General features: G+C 47.4%; 1 protein-coding gene across 10 annotated transcripts in view; it reads left to right on the top strand.

The window, feature by feature from the left end:
* MICU3 (mitochondrial calcium uptake family member 3) overlaps positions 1-27,898 on the top strand; it is a 284,701-nt gene that overhangs the window by 232,860 nt on the left and 23,943 nt on the right. For 9 of the 10 annotated variants that reach the window (XM_063920856.1, XM_063920855.1, XM_063920852.1 and 6 more), the window contains 2 exons: positions 4,915-5,015; positions 11,812-11,983. In XM_063920856.1, the coding sequence (XP_063776926.1) occupies positions 4,915-5,015; positions 11,812-11,983 (273 nt within the window). Of the gene's footprint in view, positions 1-4,914; positions 5,016-11,811; positions 11,984-12,323; positions 13,178-27,898 lie in introns of those variants that run through there. The other variant, XM_063920860.1, reaches the window with a different exon arrangement.

The following is a 27,898-nucleotide window of genomic DNA, read 5'->3' as shown; positions in this document are numbered from 1 at the left end:
ATCTTCTTTGAAGTAACACGCAGCGGTAACGCTGCGCGCCATTGCTCCCACACACAACACACATGGCAGGCACTGATGGGTGCAGGGCGCAGGGGGGGGGCGCCCTGGGCAGCAATTTTAAACCTCTAGGACTGGCCAAAATATATATATAGGCTCTGCGGGCTGTATATAGAAAATCCCCCGCCAGTTTTTAAAGAAATCAAGCGGGACCGAAGCCCACCGCTGAGGGGGCGGAGCTTGATCCCTCAACACTCACTAGCGCCATTTTCTCCACAGCACACCGCTGAGAAGCTGGCTCCCCGGACTGTCCCCTGCTGAACACGGTGACAGAGGGTTTTAAAGAAGGGGGGGGGGCACATAATTTGGCGCAGTGAATATATATATAATAAAAGCGCTATATCTGTCTAGGAATTTTTTCCAGGGTCATTGGCGCTGGGTGTGTGCTGGCATACTCTCTCTCTGTCTCTCCAAAGAGCCTTGTTGGGGAACTGTCTCCAGATTAGAGATTTCCCTGAGTGTGTGGGGTGTCGGTACGCGTGTGTCGGCATGTCTGAAGCGGAAAGCTCTTCTAGGGAGGAGGTGGAGCAAATGAGTGTGGTGTCTCCGTCGGCAACGCCGACACCTGACTGGTTGGATATGTGGAATGTTTAAAATGCAAATGTGAATTTATTACACAAAAGGTTGGACAAAGCAGAGTCCAGGGAATGTACAGGGAGTCAAGCCCTGCCTTTCACTATGTCGCAGGGACCTTCTGGGTCTCAAAAGCGCCCACTATCCCAAGTAGTAGACACTGATATCGACACGGATTCTGACTCCAGTGTCGACTACGATGATGCGAAGTTGCAGCTAAAATTGGCTAAAAGTATTCATTATATGATTATTGCAATAAAAGATGTGTTGCATATCACTGATGACCCCTCTGTACCGGACACGAGGGTCCACATGTTTAAAGAAAAGAAGCCTGAGGTTACTTTTCCCCCTTCACATGAGCTAAATGAGTTGTTTGAAAGGGCTTGGAAAACTCCAGACAAGAAACTGCAGATTCATAAAAGGAATAATATGGCGTATCCTTTTCCGGCTAAGGACAGGCTACAGTGGGAATCCTCCCCAAGGGTAGACAAAGCATTGACATGCTTATCCAAAAAGGTAGAGCTGCCATCTCAAGATACCGCAACCCTCAAGGATCCTGCTGATCGCAGGCAGGAGACTACCTTGAAGTCAATTTACACACATACTGGTACATTACTCAGACTGGCGATAGCGTCGGCTTGGGTTTGTAGCGCTGTAGCAGCGTGGACGGATACCTTATCTGCTGATATTGATACGCTGGATAAGGAAACCATTTTATTGACCCTGGGTCATATTAAAGATGCGGTCCTTTATATGAGGGATGCTCAGAGAGGCGTGGGCTTACTGGGTTCCAGAGCCAACGCTATGGCGATTTCTGCTAGGAGAGCCCTATGGACCCGACAATGGACGGGTGAGGCCGACTCGAAGAGGCATATGGAGGTTTGCCTTACAAGGGTGAGGAATTGGTTGGGGAAGGTCTCACGGACCTGGTTTTCCACAGCTACTGCAGGTAAATCAACTTTTTTGCCTTATGTTTCCTCACAGCCTAAGAAAACGCCACATTATCAGATGCAGTCCTTTCGGTCGCATAAATCCAAGAGAGTACGGGGATCTTCCTTTCTTGCCAGAGGTAAGGGCAAGGGGAAAAAGCTGCCAACTACAGCTAGTTCCCAGGAGCAGAAGTCCTCCTCAGCTTCTACAAAATCCACCGCATGACGCTGGGGCTCCGCTGAGGGAGTCCGCCCCAGTGAGGGCACGTCTTCGACTTTTCAGCCATGTCTGGGTTCAATCACAGGTGGATCCCTGGGCAATAGACATTGTTTCCCAGGGTTACAGGCTGGAATTCAAAGAGGTGCCTCCTCGCCGGTTTTTCAAATCGGCCCTACCGGCCTCTTCCCCAGAGAGGGAGGTAGTTTTAAATGCGATTCAAAAATTGTCTTCAACAAGTGGTGGTCAAAGTTCCCCTGCTTCAGCAGGGGAAGGGGTATTACTCAACCCTGTTTGTGGTCCCGAAACCGGACGGTTCGGTCAGACCCATTCTGAATTTAAAATCCTTAAACCTATACTTAAAAAGGTTCAAGTTCAAGATGGAATCGCTCAGAGCGGTCATCGCCAGCCTGGAGGGGGGGGGATTATATGGTGTCCCTGGACATAAAGGATGCATACCTTCATGTCCCCATATATCCTCCTCATCAGGCGTTCCTGAGATTTGCTGTACAGGATCGGCATTACCAATTTCAGACGTTGCCGTTTGGGCTTTCCACGGCCCCAAGGGTTTTCACCAAGGTAATGGCGGAAATGATGGTGCTCCTGCGCAGGCAGGGAGTCACAATTATCCCGTACTTGGACGATCTCCTAATAAAAGCGAGATCAAGAGAGCAGTTGCTGAACAGCGTATCACTCGCCCTGAGGGTGTTGCAGCAGCACGGCTGGATTCTCAGTCTACCAAAGTCACAGTTGATTCCAACGAACCGTTTGCCTTTCTTAGGCATGATTCTGGATACAGAACAGAAAAGGGTTTTTATCCCGATGGAAAAGGCCCTGGAACTCCAGAGCTTGGTCAGGGACCTGTTGAAGCCGAAAAGGGTGTCGGTGCATCAATGCACTCGAGTTCTGGGAAAGATGGTGGCGTCTTACGAGGCCATTCCATTCGGCAGGTTCCATGCGAGGACTTTTCAATGGGACCTTCTGGACAAGTGGTCCGGGTCACATCTACATATACATCAGATGATCACCCTGTCCCCAAGGGCCAGGGTATCTCTCCTGTGTGGCTGCAGAGTGCTCACCTTCTAGAGGGTCGCAGGTTCGGCATTCAGGACTGGGTTCTGGTAACCACGGATGCGAGCCTCCGAGGATGGGGAGCAGTCACACAGGGAAGAAACTTCCAAGGTCTGTGGTCAAGCCGGGAGGCTTGTCTACACATCAACGTACTGGAATTAAGGGCCATATACAACGGCCTTCGTGTTCTAGTCGGTCTATGTGTTCCCTCCTCTTCCTCTCATCTCAAAGATATTGAGAATCATAAGACGAAGAGGAGTACAGACAATTCTCATTGTTCCAGATTGGCCTCGAGGGGCCTGGTATCCGGATCTGCAGGAAATGCTCACAGAAGATCCGTGGCCTCTTCCTCTCAGAGAGGACCTGTTGCAACAGGGGCCCTGTCTATTCCAAGACTTACCGCGGCTGCGTTTGACGGCTTGGCGGTTGAACGCCGGATCCTAGCTGAAAAGGGCATTCCGGATGAGGTCATTCCTACTCTGATAAAGGCTAGGAAGGAGGTGATGGCGAAACATTATCACCGTATTTGGAGGAAGTATGTGTCTTGGTGTGAGTCCAAAAATGCTCCTCCGGAAGAATTCCATCTGGGCCGTTTTCTTCACTTCCTCCAGACGAGTGAATTTGGGCCTAAAATTAGGCTCCATTAAAGTTCAGATTTCGGCCCTATCCATTTTCTTTCAGAAGGAATTGGCTTCTCTCCCAGAAGTTCAGACTTTTGTGAAGGGAGTGCTGCATATCCAGCCTCCTTTTGTGCTTCCAGTGGCACCATGGGACCTTAACGTGGTGTTACGGTTCCTTAAGTCTCACTGGTTTGAGCCGCTTCAAGCGGTGGAATTAAAGTATCTCACTTGGAAGGTGGTAATGTTGTTGGCCTTGGTATCTGCTAGGAGAGTATCTGAGTTAGCGGCTTTGTCTCACAAAAGCCCCTATCTGATCTTCCATGTGGAGAGAGCTGAGTTGCGGACTCGTCCTCAATTTTTGCCTAAGGTGGTTTCCTCTTTTCATATGAACCAACCTATTGTGGTGCCTGTGGCTACGCGGGACTTGGCGGATTCCGAGTCCCTTGATGTGGTCAGGGCATTGAAAATTTATGTAGCCAGAACGGCTCGGGTTAGGAAAACAGAGGCACTGTTTGTCCTGTATGCAGCCAACAAGGTTGGCGCTCCTTCTTCTAAGCAGACTATTGCTCGCTGGATCTGTAATACGATTCAGCAAGCTCATTCTACGGCTGGATTGCCGTTACCAAATTCGGTAAAGGCCCATTCCACTAGGAAGGTGGGCTCTTCTTGGGCGGCTGCCCGAGGCGTCTCGGCTTTACAGCTTTGCCGAGCAGCTACTTGGTCGGGTTCAAACACTTTTGCTAAATTCTACAAGTTTGATACCCTGGCTGATGAGGACCTCATGTTTGCTCAATCGGTGCTGCAGACTCATCCGCACTCTCCCGCCCGGTTTGGAGCTTTGGTATAATCCCCATGGTCCTTACGGAGTCCCCAGCAGACTCTAGGACGTAAGAGAAAATAAGATTTTAAACCTACCGGTAAATCTTTTTCTCCTAGTCCGTAGAGGATGCTGGGCGCCCGTCCCAGTGCGGACATATTTCTGCATGACTTGTATATAGTTCTTGCTTACATAAGGGTTATGTTACAGTTAAGATCAGTCGTTGACTGATACTGTTTGTTCATACTGTTAACTGGTTGTGTATATTCGAGGTTATACGGTGTGGATGGTGTGGGCTGGTATGAATCTTGCCCTTAGATTACCAAAATCCTTTCCTCGTACTGTCCGTCTCCTCTGGGCACAGTTTCTCTAACTGAGGTCTGGAGGAGGGGCATAGAGGGAGGAGCCAGTGCACACCCATATCTAAAGTTCTTTTTAGTGCCCATGTCTCCTGCGGAGCCCTTCTATCCCCCATGGTCCTTACGGAGTCCCCAGCATCCTCTACGGACTAGGAGAAAAAGATTTACCGGTAGGTTTAAAATCTTATTTTTACGAGGCATTTTTTTTTTAAATACTATTTATCTTGTACAGCTCAGGACACCATGTAATTTTTTAATATTCTGTCTAAAGGGTGTTGATGAGCTTACCAGATCAATGATACATACTACGTTACTTGTGCACTTCTTTGGGAAGAAAGGGAAAATTGAGCTCAACTTTGAAGATTTTTATAGGTGAGTGATATTTACTGTATATTAGTGTTTTGAAAACTGATAATGTGTTTTATCCCAAATACGTAAGTACGTACATACATCTGGTCAAAAGTTTTAGAACACCTACATTTTTACAGTTCTTACTGAAATTTACACACTTTGATGTCTTAATGTACTCTGAAATGAATGCTTAGTACAAATAAATAATTGGAGATTATACATTAATAGAATCATTTTGTGTAATAATAATAATATAAATTGTATTTATTTAGCTCTCTTTCTCGAACAAGACTCAAGGCACTTTACAGACATCAACAACAATGCACATAATACAGAAGATTTAAGCAGTACAGCAGTAGACAAGCCAGGCAGACATAGAATAACAATAAACATAATTCAGGGTTCGTATAGGCATTTGAGAATATATCCCCCCCCCCCCCCCCTTCCCTCACAGGTACCAGGTGAGTGCAGGCAGCCATCTTGGGTGCACTACGTAGGATACTCTGAGTGGGATAGGTTACCCCTAGAAGAGATGACACAAAATGGGTGGATACAGCGTCCTAATGCTAGGGGTAGGATCCCAACATAACTGCCAGGTCCTTGTATTTTTCATCCTATGGATGAAAGAAAATTGAATGAGTAGAGAGGCACTCATTATACTTTCTCTATCGTCCTAGTGGATGCTGGGGTTCCTGAAAGGACCATGGGGATAGCGGCTCCGCAGGAGACAGGGCACAAAAAGTAAAGCTTTAGGATCAGGTGGTGTGCACTGGCTCCTCCCCCTATGACCCTCCTCCAAGCCAGTTAGATTTTGTGCCCGGCCGAGAAGGGTGCAATCTAGGTGGCTCTCCTAAAGAGCTGCTTAGGAAAGTTTAGCTTAGGTTTTTTATTTTACAGTGAGTCCTGCTGGCAACAGGATCACTGCAACGAGGGACTTAGGGGAGAAGAAGTGAACTCACCTGCGTGCAGGATGGATTGGCTTCTTGGCTACTGGACATCAGCTCCAGAGGGACGATCACAGGTACAGCCTGGATGGTCACCGGAGCCTTGCCGCCGGCCCCCTTGCAGATGCTGAAGTAAGAAGAGGTCCAGAATCGGCGGCAGAAGACTCCTCAGTCTTCTAAAGGTAGCGCACAGCACTGCAGCTGTGCGCCATTTTCCTCTCAGCACACTTCACACGGCAGTCACTGAGGGTGCAGGGCGCTGGGAGGGGGGCGCCCTGGGAGGCAAATGAATACCTATTTTGGCTAAAAATACCTCACATATAGCCTCCGGAGGCTATATGGAGATATTTAACCCCTGCCAGAATCCGTTAAGAGCGGGAGACGAGGCCGCCCGAAAAAGGGGCGGGGCCTATCTCCTCAGCACACAGCGCCATTTTCCCTCACAGAAAGGCTGGAGGGAAGGCTCCCAGGCTCTCCCCTGCACTGCACTACAGAAACAGGGTTAAAACAGAGAGGGGGGGCACTAATTTGGCGATATGCTTATATATATATTAAGATGCTATAAGGGAAAACACTTATATAAGGTTGTCCCTATATAATTATAGCGTTTTTGGTGTGTGCTGGCAAACTCTCCCTCTGTCTCTCCAAAGGGCTAGTGGGTCCTGTCCTCTATCAGAGCATTCCCTGTGTGTGTGCTGTGTGTCGGTACGTGTGTGTCGACAGGTAGGAGGACGATGTTGGTGAGGAGGCGGAGCAATTGCCTGTAATGGTGATGTCACTCTCTAGGGAGTCGACAACGGAATGGATGGCTTATTTAGGAAATTACGTGATAATGTCAACACGCTGCAAGGTCGGTTGACGACATGAGACGGCCGACAAACAATTAGTACGGTCCAGACGTCTCAAAAACACCGTCAAGGGTTTTTAAAACGCCCGTTTACTTTAGTCGGTCGACACAGACACAGACAGGGACACTGAATCCAGTGTCGACGGTGAATAAACAAACGTATTCCTTATTAGGGCCACACGTTAAAGGCAATGAAGGAGGTGTTACGTATTTCTGATACTACAAGTACCACAAAAGAGGGTATTATGTGGGATGTGAAAAAACTACCATAGTTTTTCCTGAATCAGATAAATTAAATAAAGTATGTGATGATGCGTGGGTTCCCCCCGATAGAAAATTATGGGCGGTATACCCTTTCCCGCCAGAAGTTAGGGCGCGTTGGGAAACACCCCTTAAGGTGGATAAGGCGCTCACACGCTTATCAAAACAAGTGGCGGTACCGTCTATAGATAGGGCCGTCCTCAAGGACCAGCTGACAAGGCTGGAAAATATAATAAAAAGTATATACACACATACTGGTGTTATACTGCGGCCAGCGATCGCCTCAGCCTGGATGTGCAGAGCTAGGGTGGCTTGGTCGGATTCCCTGACTAAAAATATTGATACCCTTGACAGGGACAGTATTTTATTGACTATAGAGCATTTCTATATATGCGAGATGCACAGAGGGATATTTGCACTCTGGCATCATGAATAAACGCGATGTCCGTAACTGCCAGAAGATGTTATGGACACGACAGTGGTCAGGTGATGCAGATTCCAAACGGCACAGTATGGCCGTATAAAGGAAGAGGACTTGTTTGGGGTCGGTCCATCGGACCTGGTGGTCACGGCAACTGCTGGAAAATCCACCGTTTTTTACCCTAAGTCACATCTCTGCAGAAAAAGACACCGTCTTTTCAGCCTCAGTCCTCTCGTCCCTATAAGATCATATCTGCCCAGGGATAGAGGAAAGGGAAGAAGACTGCAACAGGCAGCCTATTCCCAGGAACAGAAGCGTTCCACCGCGTCTGACAAGTTCTCAGCATGGCGCTGAGACCGTACAGGACCCCTGGATCCTACATGTAGTATCCCGGGGGTACAGATGGGAATGTCGAGACGTTTCCCCTTCGCAGGCTCCTGAAGTCTGCTTTACCAAGTCTCCCTCCGACAAGGAGGTAGTATGGGAAAAAATTCACAAGCTGTGTTCCCAGCAGGTGACAATTAAATTACCCCTCCTACTACAGAAAAGGGGTATTATTCCACACTATATTGTGGTACTGAAGCCAGAAGGCTAGGTGAGACTTATTCTAAAAAAAAAAAAAAAATTTTTTTTTGAACACTTACAAAGGTTCAAATTAAGATGAAGTCACTCAGAGCAGTGATAACGAACCAGGAAGAAGGGGACTATATAGTGTCCCGGGACATCAGGGATGCTTACCTCTATGTCCCAAATTTGCCCTTCTCACTAAGGGTACCTCAGGTTCGTGGTGCAGAACTGTCACTATCAGTTTCAGACGCTGCCGTTTGGATTGTCCACGGCACCCCGGGGTCTTTACCAAGGTAATGGCCGAATTGATGATTCTTCTTCGAAGAAAAGGCGTCTTAATTATCCCTTACTTGGACGATCTCCTGATAGGGGCATAGTCCAGGGAACAGTTGGAGGTCGGAGTAGCACTATCTCGGATACTGCTACAATCAGCACGGGTGGATTCTAAATATTCCAAAATCGCAGCTGATCCCGACGACACGTCTGCTGTGCCTAGGGATGATTCTGGACACAGTCCAGAAAAAGGTGTTTCTCCCGGAAGAGAAAGCCAGGGAGTTATCCGAGCAAGTCAGGAACCTCCTAAAAACAGTGCATCATTGCACAAGGGTCCTGGTAAAAATGGTGGCTTCCTACGAAGCAATTCCATTCGGCAGATTTCACGTAAGAACTTTTCAGTGGGATCTGCTGGACAAATGGTCCGGATCGCATCTTCAGATGCATCAGCGGATAACCCAATATCCAAGGACAAGGGTGTCTCTCCTGTGGTGGTTATAGAGTGCTCATCTTCTAGAGGGCCGCAGATTCGGCATTCAGGATTGGATGCTGGTAACCACGGAGCCCAGCCTGAGAGGCTGGGGAGCAGTCACACAAGGGAAAAATTTCCAGGGAGTGTGATCAAGTATGGAGACTTTTCTCCACATAAATATACTGGAGCTAAGGGTAAATTTATAATGCTCTAAGCTTAGCAAGACCTCTGCTTCAAGGTCAGCCGGTATTGATCCAGTGGGAAAAACATCACGGCAGTCGCCCACGTAAACAGACAGGGCGACACAAGAAGCAGGAGGGCAATGGCAGAAACTGCAAGGACTTTTCGCTGGGCGGAAAATCATGTGATAACACTGTCAGCAGTTTTTCATCCCGGGAATGGAAACTGGGAAGCAGACTTCCTCAGCACGACCTCCACCCGGGAGAGTGGAAACTTCATTGAGAAGTTTTTTCCACATGATTGTAAACCGTTGGGAAATACCAAAGGTGGACATGATGGCGTCCCGTCTGAACAAAAAACGGGACAGGTATTGCGCCAGGTCAAGGGACCCTCAGGCAATAGATGTGGACGTTCTGGTAACACCGTGGGTGTACCAGTCGGTGTATGTGTTCCCTCCTCTGCTTCTCATACCTAAGGTGCTGAGAATTATAAGACGTAGAGGAGTAAGAACTATACTCATGGCTCCGGATTGGCCAAGAAGGACTTGGTACCCGGAACTTCAAGAGATGCTTACAGAGGTCTTATGGCCTCTGCCGCTAAGAAGGGACTTGCTTCAGCAAGTACCATGTCTGTTCCAAGACTTACCGCAGCTGCGTTTGTCGGCATGGCGATGGAAAGCCGGATCCTAAGGGAAAAAAGGCATTCCGGAAGAGGTCATTCCTACCCTGGTCAAAGCCAGAAAGGAGGTGACCGCACAACATTATCACCACGTGTGGCGAAAATTTGTTGCGTGGTGTGAGGCCAGGAAGGCCCCACAAAGAAATTTCAACTCGGTCGTTTCCTGCATTTCCTGCAAACAGGAGTGTCTATGGGCCTCAAATTGGGGTCCATTAAGGTTCAAATTCGGCCCTGTAAATTTTCTTCCAGAAAGAATTGGCTTCAGTTCCTGAAGTCCAGAAGTTTGTCAAGGGAGTATTGCATATACAAACCCCTTTTTTGTGCCTCCAGTGGCACTGTGGGATCTCAACGTAGTTCTGGGATTTCTCAAATCACATTGGTTTAAAACCAGTCAAATATGTGGATTTGCAGCATCTCACATAAAAAGTGACCATGCTCTTGGCCCTGGCCTGGACCAGGCGAGTGTCAAATTGGTGGTTTTTTCTCAAAAAAGCCCATATCTGTTTGTCCATTCGGACAGGGCAGAGCTGCGGACTCGTCCCCAGTTCTCTCCCTAAGGTGGTGTCAGTGTTTCACCTGAACCAGCTTATTGTGGTGCCTTGCACCTACTAGGGACTTGGAGGACTCCAAGTTGCTAGAAGTTGTCAGGGCCCTGAAAATATATTCCAGGACAGCTGGAGTCAGAAAATCTGACTCGCTGTTTATACTGTATGCACCCAACAAGTTGGGTGCGCCTGCTTCTAAGCAGTCGATTGCTCGTTGGATTTGTAACACAATTCAACTTGCACATTCTGAGGCAGGCCTGCCACAGTCTAAATCGGTTAAGGCCCATTCCACAAGGAAGGTGGGCTCATCTTGGGCGGCTGCCCGAGAGGTCTCGGCATTACAACTCTGCCGAGCAGCTACGTGGTCAGGGGAGAACACGTTTGTAAAATTCTACAAATTTGATATCCTGGCAAAAGAGGACCTGGAGTTCTCTCATTCGGTGCTGCAGAGTCATCCGCACTCTCCCGCCCGTTTGGGAGCTTTGGTATAATCCCCATGGTCCTTTCAGGAACCCCAGCATCCACTAGGACGATAGAGAAAATAAGAATTTACTTACCGATAATTCTATTTCTCGGAGTCCGTAGTGGATGCTGGGCGCCCATCCCAAGTGCGGATTATCTGCAATACTTGTACATAGTTACAAAAATCGGGTTATTATTGTTGTGAGCCATCTTTTCAGAGGCTCCGCTGTTATCATACTGTTAACTGGGTTTAGATCACAAGTTGTACGGTGTGATTGGTGTGGCTGGTATGAGTCTTACCCGGGATTCAAAATTCCTCCCTTATTGTGTACGCTCGTCCGGGCACAGTACCTAACTGGCTTGGAGGAGGGTCATAGGGGGAGGAGCCAGTGCACACCACCTGATCCTAAAGCTTTACTTTTTGTGCCCTGTCTCCTGCGGAGCCGCTATCCCCATGGTCCTTTCAGGAACCCCAGCATCCACTACGGACTCCGAGAAATAGAATTATCGGTAAGTAAATTCTTATTTTTTTTGACCTAAAGGAGAGTAGCAGGGGTGTAAGGGAATCACAGTGGCAAGCGGGCACTATGCATCTTAGGACCGGCATGCACATATGTTACTTATCCTTCCTAGGAAAATATACAATATATAATAATATACACAACAGGATGAATTGGTAGCTCAGTAGCTATTATCTCAGAGGTAATATAGGTGACCACAGTATACACTGCAGGGTGAGTGGGTGGCTCGGCATGAGGCCCCCTACACATTGTGTGCACTATCATCATGCAGGTTGGAATTTAGCATTAGCCTCACTCACTGATGTTACTCTGTTGTCAGTGCCACTGGTATACCCGAGAGTGTGGCATAGGTGGAGGGGGCGTGGACCTCATTGGGAGACTTTGTGGGTCAAGGAGTGTAAGAGTCACAGCGGCAAGCACTCACTGTGCACATTGTGTACCACATGTATATGTGACCTGCCATGATAACATATTTTTATCCCCCTAGGAAATTATAGTATAGAGCTGCAGTATACACTTTTTTGTCACATGATACTTATTCTGTTTGATAATATCTTACCTGCACTTTCACCCTTTTGATCTCAACCATATCAAATGAATAATCAACAGAAAAAAGTGAGTTAATCCTATTATGTTTCCCTATTAGGTTCATGGATAACCTCCAGACCGAGGTGCTAGAGATTGAGTTCCTTTCCTATTCTAAAGGCATGAACACCATCAGCGAGGAAGACTTTGCCCACATTCTCCTACGCTACACAAACGTGGAGAACACTTCCAGCTGCCTGGAGAGCGTGCGGCAACGGATTGCTGAAGAGAAGGTGATTTCTCTCACCATATCAGCCCTATAGGACAATTATTTGCCCTTAGAATGAAACATAAGAATGTGCATCTTTTACTTTGTTATTCTTTACAAATTAGCAAATGAATATTGGAAATAATGTACTAGAATGTAGCTATTTGGAGTTTATTTCAGTACATACAGTGGTTAGTGATACGTGGCTCATTGTGGAGGAATGTTTGGGCCAGGGCTCTATAAGCCAGTTCACAACAATGTTGTTGCTATTTTAGGCAAAAAGTCATGTAAAATTATGTTAGAGGGTAAGAAATGTGGTTTGTAATGTGGCTTATGTTGCTTTTATTTCTTTTTTTATACTGTAGATGACTGGCATACGTATGACTACTCACTATGACATTTTAAACACATTTCTTAACATAGCTACATGCTAATTATATAATATCATTATCAACAAGATTTCTGCAATTCTTTTCAAGCCCTGAATTGGAATCCACAAAATGCCCAACATTAATATTATCATTATCATTTTTCTGTATAGCACTGCCACTTACACAGCTCTGCCCAGAGAATGCCAGTAACATCTGTCTGATTTCCCTGACACACAGATGTGTCCTCATACATCCAGACTCAATATGCCATGCACCACTAGATGCAGTTCCTGTGCAGCTCTCTTAGCGTTGAGCGTCTTTTTTTGTGTAAATGCATCTCATTCGCATCGCTGTGTTTTCCTGGAAAACACTGTAATGTACCATTTTGTATGCAGATGCAGCCACACAGAATATATGCATGCCACTTATTATTTTAATCAGCAGAGTCTGCTTGTGTGTGTTATTCACATAGCGATTAGAATAAGACGATTTTTGATGGACAAAATACACAAAAAGATGCCTGGCCAAATGTGGCCACAACTAGTAGCGACTAGAAGGGCTGTTTAACACGACTGCTGAAACGATGAAGAAGGACACATTTGTACATGGACACACACAAACACATATATTAGGGTACATTGCAGCCAACAGCTCATTAACCTACTAGTCTTTAGACTGTGTGAGAAAACCAGAGTACATAGAGGAAAGCCACTCAAGCACATGGAGAACATACAACCTGTACACAGATAGACCCCTGGTCAGGAAGAGAACTAATGACCACAGTGCTATGAGGTAGCAGTTCTAACCACTGTGCTGTTTACAAATACAATAAATGCTAAAATGTTAAATGTTTTATTTATTCTACCCAGGGGATGATAATGTCCGATAGTTATCCAATGTGTGCATAAAGTGGCTGATGCAGAGTTGAAGCCAGTTTTGTGTGGTGTGTTATCACTGTGCTGAGCATACATACACAACAGTAAGCAATGTGGAGTTGCAGGCTATACTTAGTTGCATCTCCACTTGCGGCTGAAGTGTAACTGGATGGTGGTAATGGGCGTTTGCAGGTAGGTGGCGATCAGGAAAGGTGTGACAGCGGAATTGTGTGCTAAACAGTTGTGTGTCTGCATAAAGGTCTTTTGCACCAGGAATCAGTCTGGCGGGATGGACATGTGATGTCAGTAGTCACAATGTTGACAGTGACTATATCTATTCCTCAATGCTGACACCAGTATTCCGACACGGTTCTCATTTTACTTAATATATTTTAACTCTGCAGGCTTCATAACTTTAAACAAGGATGTAGTCAAAATGTCGACATTTTTAATGTTGACACCACAATGTTGACAGTTATTATGTCAACATAGTTAAATTGTTGACAGGAAACATGTTCACATTCTCAGAATGTCGACAGGTTGAAATGTTGACATTGCCAAATTGTCGGCATTAGAGTCAGGCTGCGGGAGGGAGGGTTAGGGTTAGATGCTAGACGAAGTGGTAGGAGTAGGGATTAAGGTTAGGGATACAGGAACACTGGGGGAGTGGAGGTCTGACCCGGAAGCTCTGGTCACATGACCGCAGGGACCCGGAATATGCAGCTGCAGCCTCCTGGACAAAATGTCGTCATTCTGACATGCCGAATTTTCATCACTGTCTACATGATAAATGTCGGCATGGTCAACATTGAAATTATAGGCATATCAACATTCTGTCAGTATGATGAATGTCTACATACTGTCAACATTTCTTAACCAAATTCTCAAATTATCCGCTTTACAAGCATGTTTACAGTTATAATGCTTTAGTAGCATTAGTGTTGTGTCAGGATCCTGGCGTCGGCATTGTGGTGTAGATGTAATCACTAACGACATAGTGGCTGTAGACATGCTGATTACATTCCCGGCTGGTGCAAGTGTGTAATGATGGTGGCTATGGAGCCAAACATATGGATAGGGCCAGTCCGGCCACAGAGATGTGCACAGCTCTGCATATGGGCGGATGTATGCGTTTAGCTCCGTGCGTGCAGAGCAGCAGCAGTTACTAGGGACTTGTGCTCAACTCTGCATCAGTCCCATATGTCTAACATTTCAGCCTGCACTTGAATCCATTGAGATTGTCATTGTAAGCAGTAGTATAGAGGATGCTAATCTGCTCTGTCAGCTTATTGTTATGACAGCAGAACATGTGTCTTTCCAGTGGCATAATGCATGTGCTACATAGGAAGGCCGCTGTATGTTATCAGTGGGCCTAGGGCAAGGATCACAGTAGTGGCCCCATTCCTATAGTCAGTAATATGCAAGTGTATCCTCATTTTTTACCAACTAAACAACATGCACATACTGGTACACAAATCCCCTAGATCTATTTGGTGTAAGTGTAAAGCTGAGTACACACAGAGCGATATGTCATCTGATCTGGCGGATCAGACCGACATATCGCTCACATCGGTGCATATCCAGCAGTGTTTATGTACGATATGTGGGTGTGCTCGGTCGCTAGTGATGTCGACTCGTCAGGTCTGATGTACTGCAAATCAAACCTGATGATATCTCTAGCGACAGCATGTATGCTAATGAAGGACGGAACAGTGATCATTCTGTCCTTCATTAACTTCACTCAATGTGTACCCAGGTTCCGGTATGTCGGACCAACATATCGGCTGGGTACATATTGCTACATTGTGTACCCAGCTTAAGGAGCACACATTGGGCTTCATCTTTAATAGCTTATCAAAATTGTGAGTGACCATTAAGAAAAAGGCAAATGTGTTTCTCAAAATATTTGTCTTACCCTGCATTTGGCCATGATATACTGTGCTTATTAACAGGAATTTGGGTTTGAGTAACATCATTATTAACTTTTATTCATAGGGCGCCACAAGGTGTCTGCAGTGCCTTACAGTGAACAACATAAATGTTACATAAATACATAGCATAACACTAAGCACAATGATAAATTAAGACAGTGAAGCTGTAGTAGGAGTAGATGGTAAGATAGAGATACTCACTTTGACTTGTAGAAGCAATGATGAGTTGCGCAGGGGTGAGTAGCAAACAAACAGCACTCATTGAGCCTGTACCCACTTAGTGGGCAGACAGATAGGAAGGAACCCAGTCATCAATGGTAAACATTGGAGACAATAAATGTGCACAGTTGCCGCACTAACTCAAAGGGGAAAAAACATCACCTGCAATTGGATTGACCACTAAAAGGGAGGGGAGTAACCAGGGGGATAAACTAGGTAGGTGGGAGAACAAGGCTGTTAGACTTATATAAATGTATAAGTCTTGGGGAATCGTTTGAAGGAGTGGAGGCTGGCAAAGTCTTATACAGCTATGGAGTGAGATCCAGAGTAGAGGAGCAGCAGGGGAAAAATCTTGACCGTCGGTGAGAGAAGAGGTGACCAGAATGAGGTGTAATCAGTGGAGGAGCAGATAGGGCAGGAGGGAGTGATAATATATATGTGAGGTCAGTTGAGTGTGCAATCCTGGGTGTTGCTGACCGCACCGTAATATTTCTAGAGTTGAACGGATTCTCTCTTAATAATTTCTGCAGTAGCTAGAAAGAATATTTCTCTAACGTCCTAGTGGATGCTGGGGACTCCGTAAGGACCATGGGGAATAGACGGGCTCCGCATGAGACATGGGCACTTTAAGAAAGAATTTAGATTCTGGTGTGCTCTGGCTCCTCCCTCTATGTCCCTCCTCCAGACCTCAGTTTGAATCTGTGCCCGGACGAGCTGGGTGCTTTTCAGTGAGCTCTCCTGAGCTTGCTGTGAGAAAGTATTTTGTTAGGTTTTTTATTTTCAGGGAGCTCTGCTGGCAACAGACTCCCTGCATCGTAGGACAGAGGGGAGAGAAGCAGCCCTACTCTCTGAAGCTAGGTCCTGCTTCTTAGGCTACTGGACACCATTAGCTCCAGAGGGATCGTACACAGGATCTCACCCTTTGTCGTCCGATCCCGGAGCCGCGCCGCCGTCCCCCTCGCAGAGCCGGAAGACAGAAGCCGGTGACAGAAGCAAGAAGACTTCAAAATCGGCGGCAGAAGACTCCAGTCTTCAAACTGAGGTAGCGCACAGCACTGCAGCTGTGCGCCATTGCTCCCACATTAAACCCACATACTCCGGTCACTGTAAGGGTGCAGGGCGCAGGGGGGGGGCGGGCGTCGCCCTGGGCAGCATTTGGACCTCTTTTTGGCAAAAGTGAATATATATACAGTTGGGCACTGTATATATGTATGAGCCCCCGCCAGGAAAATACAGATTTAAGCGGGACAGAAGCCCGCCGTCGAGGGGGCGGGGCTTCTTCCTCAGCACTCACCAGCGCCATTTTTTCTCCACAGCTCCGCTGAGAGGAAGCTCCCCAGGCTCTCCCCTGCAGATACACGGTAGAAGAGGGTAAAAAGAGAGGGGGGGCACATAATTAGGCGCAAAAATCAATATAACAGCAGCTACTGGGTTAACATTAAGTTACTGTGTTATTCCTGGGTTTATAGCGCTGGGGTGTGTGCTGGCATACTCTCTCTCTGTCTCTCCAAAGGGCCTTGTGGGGGAACTGTCTTCAAAAAGGGCATTCCCTGTGTGTGTGGTGTGTTGGTACGCTCGTGTCGACATGTTTGACGAGGAAGGCTACGTGGAAGCAGAGCGGGAGCAAATTAATGTGGTGTCTCCGCCGACGGCGCCGACACCTGATTGGATGGATATGTGGAAGGTTTTAAATGATAATGTTAATTCCTTGCATAAAAGGTTGGAAAAAGCTGAAGCCTCAGGACAGTCAGGGTCTCAGCCCGTGCCTGATCCTATGTCGCAGAGGCCATCAGGGTCTCAGAAGCGCCCACTATCCCAAATTGTTGACACAGATACCGACATGGATTCTGATTCCAGTGTCGATTACGATGATGCAAAGTTACAGCCAAAATGGGCTAAATCCATCCGTTATATGATTATAGCAATTAAGGATGTGTTGCACATCACAGAGGAAACCCCAGTCCCTGACAAGAGGGTTCATATGTATGGGGAAAAGAGGCAGGTGGTGACCTTTCCCCCTTCACACGAGCTTAATGAGTTATGTGAAAAGGCTTGGGAATCTCCAGATAAAAAACTGCAGATTTCCAAACGGATTCTTATGGCGTATCCTTTCCCGCCAACGGACAGGTTACGCTGGGAATCCTCCCCTAGGGTGGACAAAGCTTTAACACGCTTATCCAAGAAGGTAGCCCTGCCGTCACAGGATACGGCTACCCTCAAAGATGCTGCGGATAGTAGAAAGCAGGAGGGTACCCTGAAGTCCATTTATACACATTCAGGTACCTTACTGAGGCCGGCGATCGCGTCGGCCTGGGTGTGTAGTGCTGTAGCAGCATGGACGGACACCCTGTCTGAGGAACTTGATACCTTAGACAAGGATACTATGTTATTGACCCTGCGGCATATAAAAGACGCTGTCCTTTATATGAGAGATGCTCAAAGAGACATTAGTCTACTGGGTTCTAGAATAAATGCTATGTCGATTTCTGCCAGAAGGGTCTCGGCAATGGACAGGTGATGCCGACTCAAAAAGGCACATGGAGGTTTGACCTTACAAGGGTGAGGAATTGTTTGGGGAGGGTCTGTCGGACCTGGTCTCCACAGCTACTGCTGGAAAGTCAAATTTTTTGCCATATGTTTCCTCACAGCCTAAGAAAGCACCGTGTTACCAAATGCAGTCCTTTCGATCACAGAAAAGAAAGAAAGTACGAGGTGCGTCCTTTCTTGCCAGGGGCAGGGGCAGAGGAAAGAAGCTGCACAACGCAGCTTGTTCCCAGGAACAGAAGTCCTCCCCGGCTTCCACAAAATCCACCGCATGACGCTGGGGCTCCACAGGCGGAGCTAGGCCCGGTGGGGGCACATCTCCGAAATTTCAGCCACAAGTGGGTTCACTCCCAGTTGGATCCCTGGGCAATAGATATTGTGTCTCAGGGATACAAGCTGGAATTCGAAGAGATGCCCCCTCACCGATACCTCAAATCGGCCCTGCCAGCTTCCCCCCTCGAGAGGGAAATAGTGTTAACTGCAGTTCACAAATTGTATCTTCAACAGGTGGTGGTCAAGGTTCCCCTCCTTCAACAAGGAAGGGGTTATTATTCGACCATGTTTGTAGTACCGAAACCGGACGGTTCGGTCAGACCCATATTGAATTTAAAATCCCTGAACATGTACCTGAAAAGGTTCTGGTTAAAGATGGAATCGCTGAGAGCGGTCATCGCAAGCCTGGAAGGGGTGGATTTTATGGTGTCTCTGGACATAAAGGATGCATACCTTCATGTCCCCATTTATCCACCTCATCAGGCGTACCTCAGATTTGTGGTACAGGATTGTCATTACCAATTTCAGACGTTGCCGTTTGGTCTCTCCACGGCTCCGAGAATATTTACCATGGTAATGGCGGAAATGATGGTACTCCTGCGGAAGCAAGGGGTCACAATTATCCCATACTTGGACGATCTCCTCATAAAAGCGAGGTCAAGAGAGCAGTTGCTGATCAGCGTAGCACGTTCTCTGGAAGTGTTACGGCAACACGGCTGGATTCTAAATATTCCAAAGTCGCAGTTGATTCCTACGAGTCGTCTGCCTTTCCTGGGCATGATTCTGGACACAGACCAGAAAAGGGTTTATCTCCCGATAGAGAGAGCTCAGGAACTCATGACACTGGTCAGAAACCTATTAAAACCAAAACAGGTGTCAGTGCATCACTGCACTCGAGTCCTGGGAAAGATGGTGGCATCATACGAGGCCATTCCCTTCGGCAGGTTCCATGCGAGGACCTTTCAATGGGACTTACTGGACAAATGGTCCGGATCACATCTTCAGATGCATCGGTTAATCACCCTATCCCCCAGGGTCTCTCCTGTGGTGGCTGCAGAGTGCTCATCTTCTCGAGGGCCGCAGATTCGGCATTCAGGACTGGGTCCTGGTGACCACGGATGCAAGCCTCCGAGGGTGGGGAGCAGTCACACAGGGAAGAAATTTCCAAGGTCTGTGGTCAAGTCAGGAGACTTGCCTTCACATCAACATCCTGGAACTAAGGGCCATACACAACGCCCTACGTCAAGCGGAGACCCTGCTTCGCGACCAACCGGTTCTCATTCAGTCAGACAACATCACCGCTGTGGCTCATGTAAACCGACAAGGCGGCATAAGGAGCAGGGTGGCAATGGCGGAAGCCACCAGAATTCTTCGCTGGGCGGAGAATCACGTAAGCGCACTGTCAGCAGTGTTCATCCCGGGAGTGGACAACTGGGAAGCAGACTTCCTCAGCAGGCACGACCTCCACCCGGGAGAGAGGGGACTTCATCAAGAAGTCTTCACGCAGATTGCAAGTCGGTGGGAACTGCCACAGGTGGACATGATGGCATCCCGCCTCAACAAAAAGAGAGGTATTGCGCCAGGTCAAGAGACCCTCAGGCGATAGCTGTGGACGCACTGGTGACACCATGGGTGTTCCAGTCGGTCTATGTATTTCCTCCTCTTCCTCTCATACCCAAGGTGCTAAGAATCATAAGAAAAAGAGGAGTGTGAACAATACTCATTGTTCCGGATTGGCCAAGAGGGACTTGGTATCCAGATCTGCAAGAAATGCTCACAGAGGACCCATGGCCTCTGCCTCTAAGACAGGACTTGTTGCAACAGGGGCCCTGTCTGTTCCAAGACTTACCGCGGCTGCGTTTGACGGCATGGCGGTTGAACGCCGGATCCTAGCAGAGAAAGGCATTCCGGATGAGGTTATTCCTACGCTGATAAGGGCTAGGAAGGACGTGACAGCTCAACATTATCACCGTATATGGCGAAAATATGTTGCTTGGTGTGAGGCCAGGAATGCCCCTACGGAGGAATTCCAGCTGGGCCGTTTCCTTTACTTCCTACAGTCAGGAGTGACTTTGGGCCTAAAATTGGGTTCCATTAAGGTCCAGATTTCGGCCATATCCATTTTCTTTCAAAAAGAGCTGGCTTCTCTACCTGAAGTTCAGACGTTTGTAAAGGGAGTGCTGCATATTCAGCCCCCTTTTGTGCCTCCAGTGGCACCTTGGGATCTTAACGTGGTGTTGAGTTTCCTGAAATCCCACTGGTTTGAACCACTCAAAATGGTGGAATTGAAATATCTCACGTGGAAGGTGGTCATGCTACTAGCCTTGGCTTCGGCTAGGCGTGTGTCAGAATTGGCGGCTTTGTCACATAAAAGCACCTATCTGGTTTTCCATGCGGATAGAGCAGAATTGAGGACCCGTCCACAATTCCTGCCGAAAGTGGTTTCATCTTTTCATATAAACCAACCTATTGTGGTGCCTGTGGCTACTACTGACTTGGAGGATGCCGAGATGCTTGATGTGGTCAGGGCTTTGAAGGTTTATGTAGCCAGAACGGCTAGGGTCAGGAAAACAGAGTCTTTGTTTATCCTGTATGCTTCCAACAAGCTTGGTGCTCCTGCTTCAAAGCAAACTATTGCTCGCTGGATCTGTAACACGATTCAGCAGGCTCATTCTGCGGCTGGATTGCCGCTGCCAAAATCAGTTAAGGCCCATTCCACTAGGAAGGTGGGCTCTTCTTGGGCGGCTGCCCGAGGGGTCTCGGCTTTACAGCTGTGCCGAGCGGCTACTTGGTCAGGTTCAAACACTTTTGCAAAGTTCTATAAGTTTGATACCCTGGCTGAGGAGGACCTTGTGTTTGCTCAATCGGTGCTGCAGAGTCACCCGCACTCTCCCGCCCGTTTGGGAGCTTTGGTATTATCCCCATGGTCCTTATGGAGTCCCCAGCATCCACTAGGACGTTAGAGAAAATAAGATTTTACTTACCGGTAAATCTATTTCTCGTAGTCCGTAGTGGATGCTGGGCGCCCGTCCCAAGTGCGGACTTCTTCTGCAATACTTGTATATAGTTATTGCTGCAATAAGGGTTATGTTATAGTTGCATCAGGGTTGAACTGTTGCTCTGTTGTTGTTCATACTGTTGACTGGGTAAGTTTATCACAAGTTATACGGTGTGATTGGTGTGGCTGGTATGTATCTTGCCCTGGATTACCAAAATCCTTTTCTTGTACTGTCAGCTCTTCCGGGCACAGTTTCTCTAACTGAGGTCTGGAGGAGGGACATAGAGGGAGGAGCCAGAGCACACCAGAATCTAAATTCTTTCTTAAAGTGCCCATGTCTCCTGCGGAGCCCGTCTATTCCCCATGGTCCTTACGGAGTCCCCAGCATCCACTACGGACTACGAGAAATAGATTTACCAGTAAGTAAAATCTTATTTTTGCACTCTTGGATTTAGGAGCAACCCTCAACTATGGCCTCTTTCTCTCCAAGCTTTACCTTGTAATCTATATGGACTGGGTATAGTCCCTTCTCCAACAACATTTTATACTAAGATGTCTTTTGTAGTCTGAAAAGTTTTATAAATTACTTGCAGGCAAATCCATGCTGTTTCAGGAGCATCAAGTGGTATGGCTTCTGTTAAGTAATCCATTGATCCTGCTCCCCCTCCACCTTAACTTTTATACTTGATCCGCACCCGGGAACCCATCCCCTCTATTTTTATTATGTGTTTCTATGGAGCCATATTAGCCACTCTTAACATGTTACCATTTGCTCTCCCTTTCTTTATTGTTCATGCCCGTTGTGTTTTCCTCAGTTCTGAACGTACATTGCTCATATGACATATTTATTTTTCTGTACATTCCAATCATAAATTAAAAAAGAAAAAAACAAATGAGGTCGGAGATGTAGGATGGGAGGAGAAATTGAGGGCTTTATAAGTGAGGATGAGGTGTTTAAACACGTGTATTCTGTGGTGGAGGATGGGGAGCTAATGACACCAGTGACTTGTGAAGTGTTGTGGACGACATGTATGATCTAAGAGTATGCAACTGCATTTATTGGTAAGCTGGGGGTCTGAAGACATGTGGGAAAATGAAGAGTTCAGTGCTGTGAGGATGTGAGAACATTATGGGACACTTTTATTTGGAAGGAGATGAAATATAATGGGGTCGGGTCATAGTTAGTCTAGCACATTTTGCAGACATGTTTTCGCACTGCCCATGCTCTGGAGCAGAGCTCACAAAAATATGGGCAGTTATAAGTCATTTACATCTCCACTTGTGGCTGAATGGGTATAACTGGGTGGAAACAGGACGTATGCACTTAGGCTAAGATTAGAGAGGATGGTTTGATGGAACTGGAGGTTATGCGGAGTTGTGCATATGCATAGATACACAGGGCCGCTGAGACAGCTGTTGGGCCTGGGTACCAAAGGGGATATGCCAAATCAGGGAGGAGTGGCCACGGCCCTCCAGAAGAAAAATAATGGAAAATACAGTGCGCGCCGATTCAAAGAGGGACATTTGTCTCTCAGCAGCTGGACCAGGCCCCAAGCAGGGATCTTCCAAGAGACACGGGCCTGGGAAATTAGCAAATCACCCTCTCCCCGCCAGTGTGCCCCTGTGGTTGCACACGTTTTCAGATGGCTATGAAACCCTGCGTTAGGATGAATATTTGCCTATATTTCCTGCACGCAATGCAGGAACAGCTGAGTTCATTCACCTCTGCATTAACCCTAATGTGCGGGTCATTTAAAGGTTAGAGGACCACCCATGCTGAAGATAACGTTAGATTTTACTTTTTCTGAGAAATGGTATTTATGGCCAAGTAGCTTAATTATGGCGACCCACAGGAAAATAATGTTAAGATGAATATTGAATGAATATTGCTCAGATTTTTCAAATGTGAATGAAGTATTGCTTTGTGGATTTAGGCATGGATTTACCTATTCATGCCAACATATGTTCCATACTTTAGTGACTGCCACACATCTCGGTTTTGCTATGTGTTAGCTATAATTTACCTGCGTTGTGTTCCTTAGTGAATTTCAGTCTACCCTTTTGTAAAGATTGACAGATTTGATAGTCAGTTTAACCCAGACATAACAACAGCTTACACCAGCCATCTGTGCTGACAGGCAGGGGAGATCTGAGGCAGACCTCCCTGGCAGCCGCATGGCCTCCCCTACACTCACTGAAATCCCTGATGATGACACTAGTCTGACATCACATGACTTCCTGTTGCCCCATAGTATGTGTGGGCTTCCTGATTCAGCTGTATTCACCCTGCACACTATATACAGTGATCAGGTGGCCGGGAGATGTAAGGGACAGTTCCTGCACATTTCATCAGGGGTGGTCACTGACAGTCAGGTCCCATGCATGAAACCGGGATTTAAAGTGTGAAGTCACCATATTGCGATACAGTTTATAAATGGATCCACAGTGCTATGTCCACCTACCTTTGATGAAAATATAACACTGATAGCTAGGAACCAGTAAATGATTGCGGCTAATATGGGTTGAGATTGAAATAGGTACACATTTAGTGCATAAGGAGAGGTAAGGGTTAAGACGAGTAAGGTTAGATATAGTTTTTATATTTATTTTATTTCTCATACGTCCTAGAGGATGCTGGGGACGACATCAAGACCATGGGGTATAGATGGTATCCGCAGGAGACATGGGCACTCTAAAGACTTTTCATTGGGTGTGAACTGGCTCCACCCTCTATGCCCCTCCTCCAGACCTTAGTTTTAGAAATGTGCCCAGGTCGACTGGATGCACTCTGAGGAGCTCTACTGAGTTTCTCTGAAAAGACTTATGTTAGGTTTTTTATTTTCAGGGAGATCTGCTGGCATCAGACTCCCTGCTTCGTGGGACTGAGGGGGCAGAAGCAGAACCAACTTCCTCAGTGTTTCATGGCTCTGCTTCTGGCTGACAGGACACCATTAGCTCCTGAAGGGAACTGAACGCTAGCCGTGTCTAAATGCTCACTCCCACAGCACGCCGTCACCCCCCTCACAGAGCCAGAAGTCAGAAGACAGGTGAGCATAAGAAGAATGATCTTCTATCAAGTAAGTGACGGCTGAGGTGCGGCGCGGCTGGCGGGAGCGCAGCGCGCCATTGATGCCTACACACACAGGCACTACAGGATGCAGGGGGGGGGGCGCCCTGGGCAGCAATAAAAATACCTCAAACTGGCTTAAAGGGGGCATAAGTTGTCGCTGGCACAGCCCTACCCCCGCCAGTATAAATATTGCAGTGTATATATGAGTGTAAGGACGCGCCATTGCGGGGGCGGAGCTTCTTCCTCAGGCAGCCAGCACACTACTCAGCGCCATTTTCTCTCTCTCCTCAGACTGCAAAGAACACGCTGGTCCTCTCCTCCACTTCTGACAAGTACAGGGTGCTATTAAGGGGGGGCACAAAGCGATTGTGGTGCATTTTGAAAGTGTATATTACTATTTAAAAAGCGCTGTTAGGCTGTGAACATACTGTGTTCACAGGAAATACTGGCGCTGGGATTGTGAACTGGCTGCTCCTATCCTGTGTCCCTCTGACAGATTTTACTGTGGGTCTGTCCCCAAAATAAGTCCCAGTGTGTCTGTTGGTGTGCTGTACACGTGTGAGGCATGTCTGAGGCAGGGAGTTCCTCCCCGGAGGAAGCCATTTTAGGGACACAGAGTTGTAATGTGGTGGCGCTACCGGCACACCAAGAGCCTGCATGGGTAAAGGAGATACGTGACAGTATGCATCTGATTAACCGTAGATTAGATAAGTCTGAATCTAAGGCTGCATGCTAGAGAAAATCTGTGGAAGATGTGATTTTTCAGGATGTTGTTATTCCTTATGCGGGCGACCCCTCTGGGTCACATAAGAGACCATTTGCAAATGTTGTAAACACTGATACCGACACGGATTCTGACTCTTGTGTCAACGATAGTGAATCCAGAGAGATAGATCATAAATTGGCAAAAAATATACAATATATGATTGTGGCTATAAGGGACGTGTTGAAGGTTACAGAAACCTCTCCTGTACCTCAGGAGAAGGCGTATTTATGTAAGGAAAAGAAGTCCAAAGTCACGTTCCCCCCCTTCACACGAACTAAATGCTCTGTAGGAAGGGATGTGGGTGAATCCTGATAAAAGATTTTGTATTCTCAAAAGGATTCACATAGCTTAGCCTTTCCCGGCTGAGGACAGAAAAAAGTGGGAGTCACCCCCTGTGTTAGACAGTGCACTTTCCAGGTTGACAAAGAAAGTAATTCTCCCTGCTCCTGGCACGGCTTCTCTTAAAGAGCCGGCACACCGCAAAATGGAAACGACATTGAAATCTATTTATGTTACCAATGGTACACTGATTAGGCCCACTATTGCCTGCGCATGGGTGAGTCGCGCTATTGAAAAATGGTCAGAAAGCGTGTCATCAGAAATTGACACGATTGATAAAGGTGAGATACTCCTTAAATTAGGGAATATCAAGGACGCTACAGCCTACATGCTGGAAGCAATGAAGGATATTGGACTCTTGAGTACACAGGCCGCTACCATGGCAGTATGGGCTAGGCGGGTGTTGTGGTTTCGCCAGTGGAACGCGGATGCAGATTCCAAAAGAAACATGGAGGCTCTCCCATATAAAGGTGAGACCTTATTTGGCGATGGCCTGGATGCGTTAGTCTCGGCGGCTATCGCAGGTAAGTCAACATTTTTGCCCTCTGCGCCTGCACCGGAATAAAGACCTATCACCCGCAAATGCAGTCCTTTCGGCTCAATAAATACAAAAAAGCGAGAGGTTCCCCCTTCTTTGCAGGAAGGGGAAGGGGAAAGAAGCCCACAGCGACTCCAGGTTCCCAAGAGCAGAAGTCTACCCCTTCTTCTGCCAAATCCCCAGCATGACTCTGGAGCTCCCTTGCGGGAGGCCGCTCGGGTGGGGGCACGTCTTGAACTCTTCAGCCAAGGTTGGATTTTGTCTGGCCTGGATCCCTGGGTGTTGCAAATAGTATCTCAGGGATACAAACTGGAGTTTCAAGACGTGCCTCCATGCCGATTTTTCAAATCGACCTTGCCAGTTTCTCTGCCAGAAAGAGAAGCAGTAACAGCGGCAATCCAAAAATTATGTCAAGACCAGGTCATAGTCCTGGTACCGTCGTCTCAACAAGGGAGGGGTTTTTATTCCAGCCTCTTTGTTGTTCCGAAGCCGGACGGCTCGGTCAGACCGATCCTAAATCTAAAAGATCTGAATTGTTACCTAAAAAGGTTCAAGTTCAAGATGGAATCACTTCGGGCAGTGATTGCCAGTCTGGAGGAGGGGGACTACTTGGTGTCGGTGGACATAAAGGATGCTTACCTGCATGTTCCCATTTATCCTCCTCACCAGGCTTATCTGAGATTCGCGGTCCAGGATTGCCATTACCAATTCCAGACGTTGCCTTTCGGTCTCTCCACGGCGCCGAGGGTATTCACCAAGGTGATGGCGGAGATGATGGTCCTCCATCGTCAGAAAGGAGTCAATATAATTCCTTATCTGGACGATCTCATGATAAAGGCGAGATCCAGGGAGCAGTTGTTACAAAACATATCACTCTCTCTGTCAATACTCCAACAACACGGGTGGATAATAAATTACCCAAAGTCACAGTTGGAACCGACGACAAGGTTGTCTTTCCGCTGGATGATTCTGGACAGAGAGTATTTCTTCCGCTGGAAAAGGCTCTGGAAATCCAGAAAATGGTAAAACAGATATTGAAACGATCAAGTGTGTCGATCCATCAGTGCATTCGGTTGTTGGGGAAGATGGTCGCGGCCTACAAGGCCATACAGTTTGGCAGGTTCCATGCCAGAGTATTCCAGTGGGACCTGTTGGACAAGTGGTCGGGGTCACACCTACACATGCACAGAAAGATAATCCTGTCGTCAAAAACCAGGATTTCGCTCCTGTGGTGGTTACACAGCTCTCACCTACTAGAGGGACGCAGGTTCGGGATTCAGGAATGGGTCCTGGTAACCACGGATGCATGTCTCCGAGGCTGGGGAGCTGTCTCTCAAGGAGAAAACTTCTAGGGACGTTGGTCACAACAGGAAGCCTGCCTTCACATAAACGTTCTGGAGCTAAGAACCATTTACAATGGCCTTCAACAAGCGGTACATCTTGTTCAAGACCGTCCCGTGCAGATCCAGGCGGACAATGTAACAGCAGTCGCGTACATAAACTGCCGCTGGGCAGAAAAACATCTACAAGCTCTGTCAGCAATATTCATTCCGGGAGTAGACAACTGGGAAGCAGACTTCCTCAGCAGACACGATCTCCATCCAGGAGAGTGGGGCCTCCACCAAGAAGTCTTCGCAGAGGTGACAAGTCTTTGGGGAGTTCCTCAAATAGACATGATGGCATCTCGTCTCAACAAGAAGCTTCAGAGATACTGTTCCAGGTCGAGAGACCCTCAAGCAGTAGCACTGGTGACCCAATGGGTGTTTCCGTCAGTGTATGTCTTCCCTCCACTTCCGCTGATCCCAAAAGTACTCAGGATCATAAGAAAGACAAGGGTTCGAGCAATCTTCATTGACCCGGACTGGCCAAGGAGGGCTTGGTACCCAGATCTTCAGCAGTTACTCATAGGAGATCCTCGGCCTCTTCCTCCTCAAGAGGAGCTGCTGGAGCAGGGGCCGTGTGTGTACCAAGACTTACCGCAGCTACGTTTGACGGCATGGCTGTTGAGTGCCATAT

This window comes from Pseudophryne corroboree, chromosome 1 (genome assembly GCF_028390025.1).
Source record: "Pseudophryne corroboree isolate aPseCor3 chromosome 1, aPseCor3.hap2, whole genome shotgun sequence".
Lineage (NCBI taxonomy): Eukaryota > Metazoa > Chordata > Amphibia > Anura > Myobatrachidae > Pseudophryne > Pseudophryne corroboree.
This window is presented reverse-complemented; position numbering and strand designations above follow the sequence as displayed.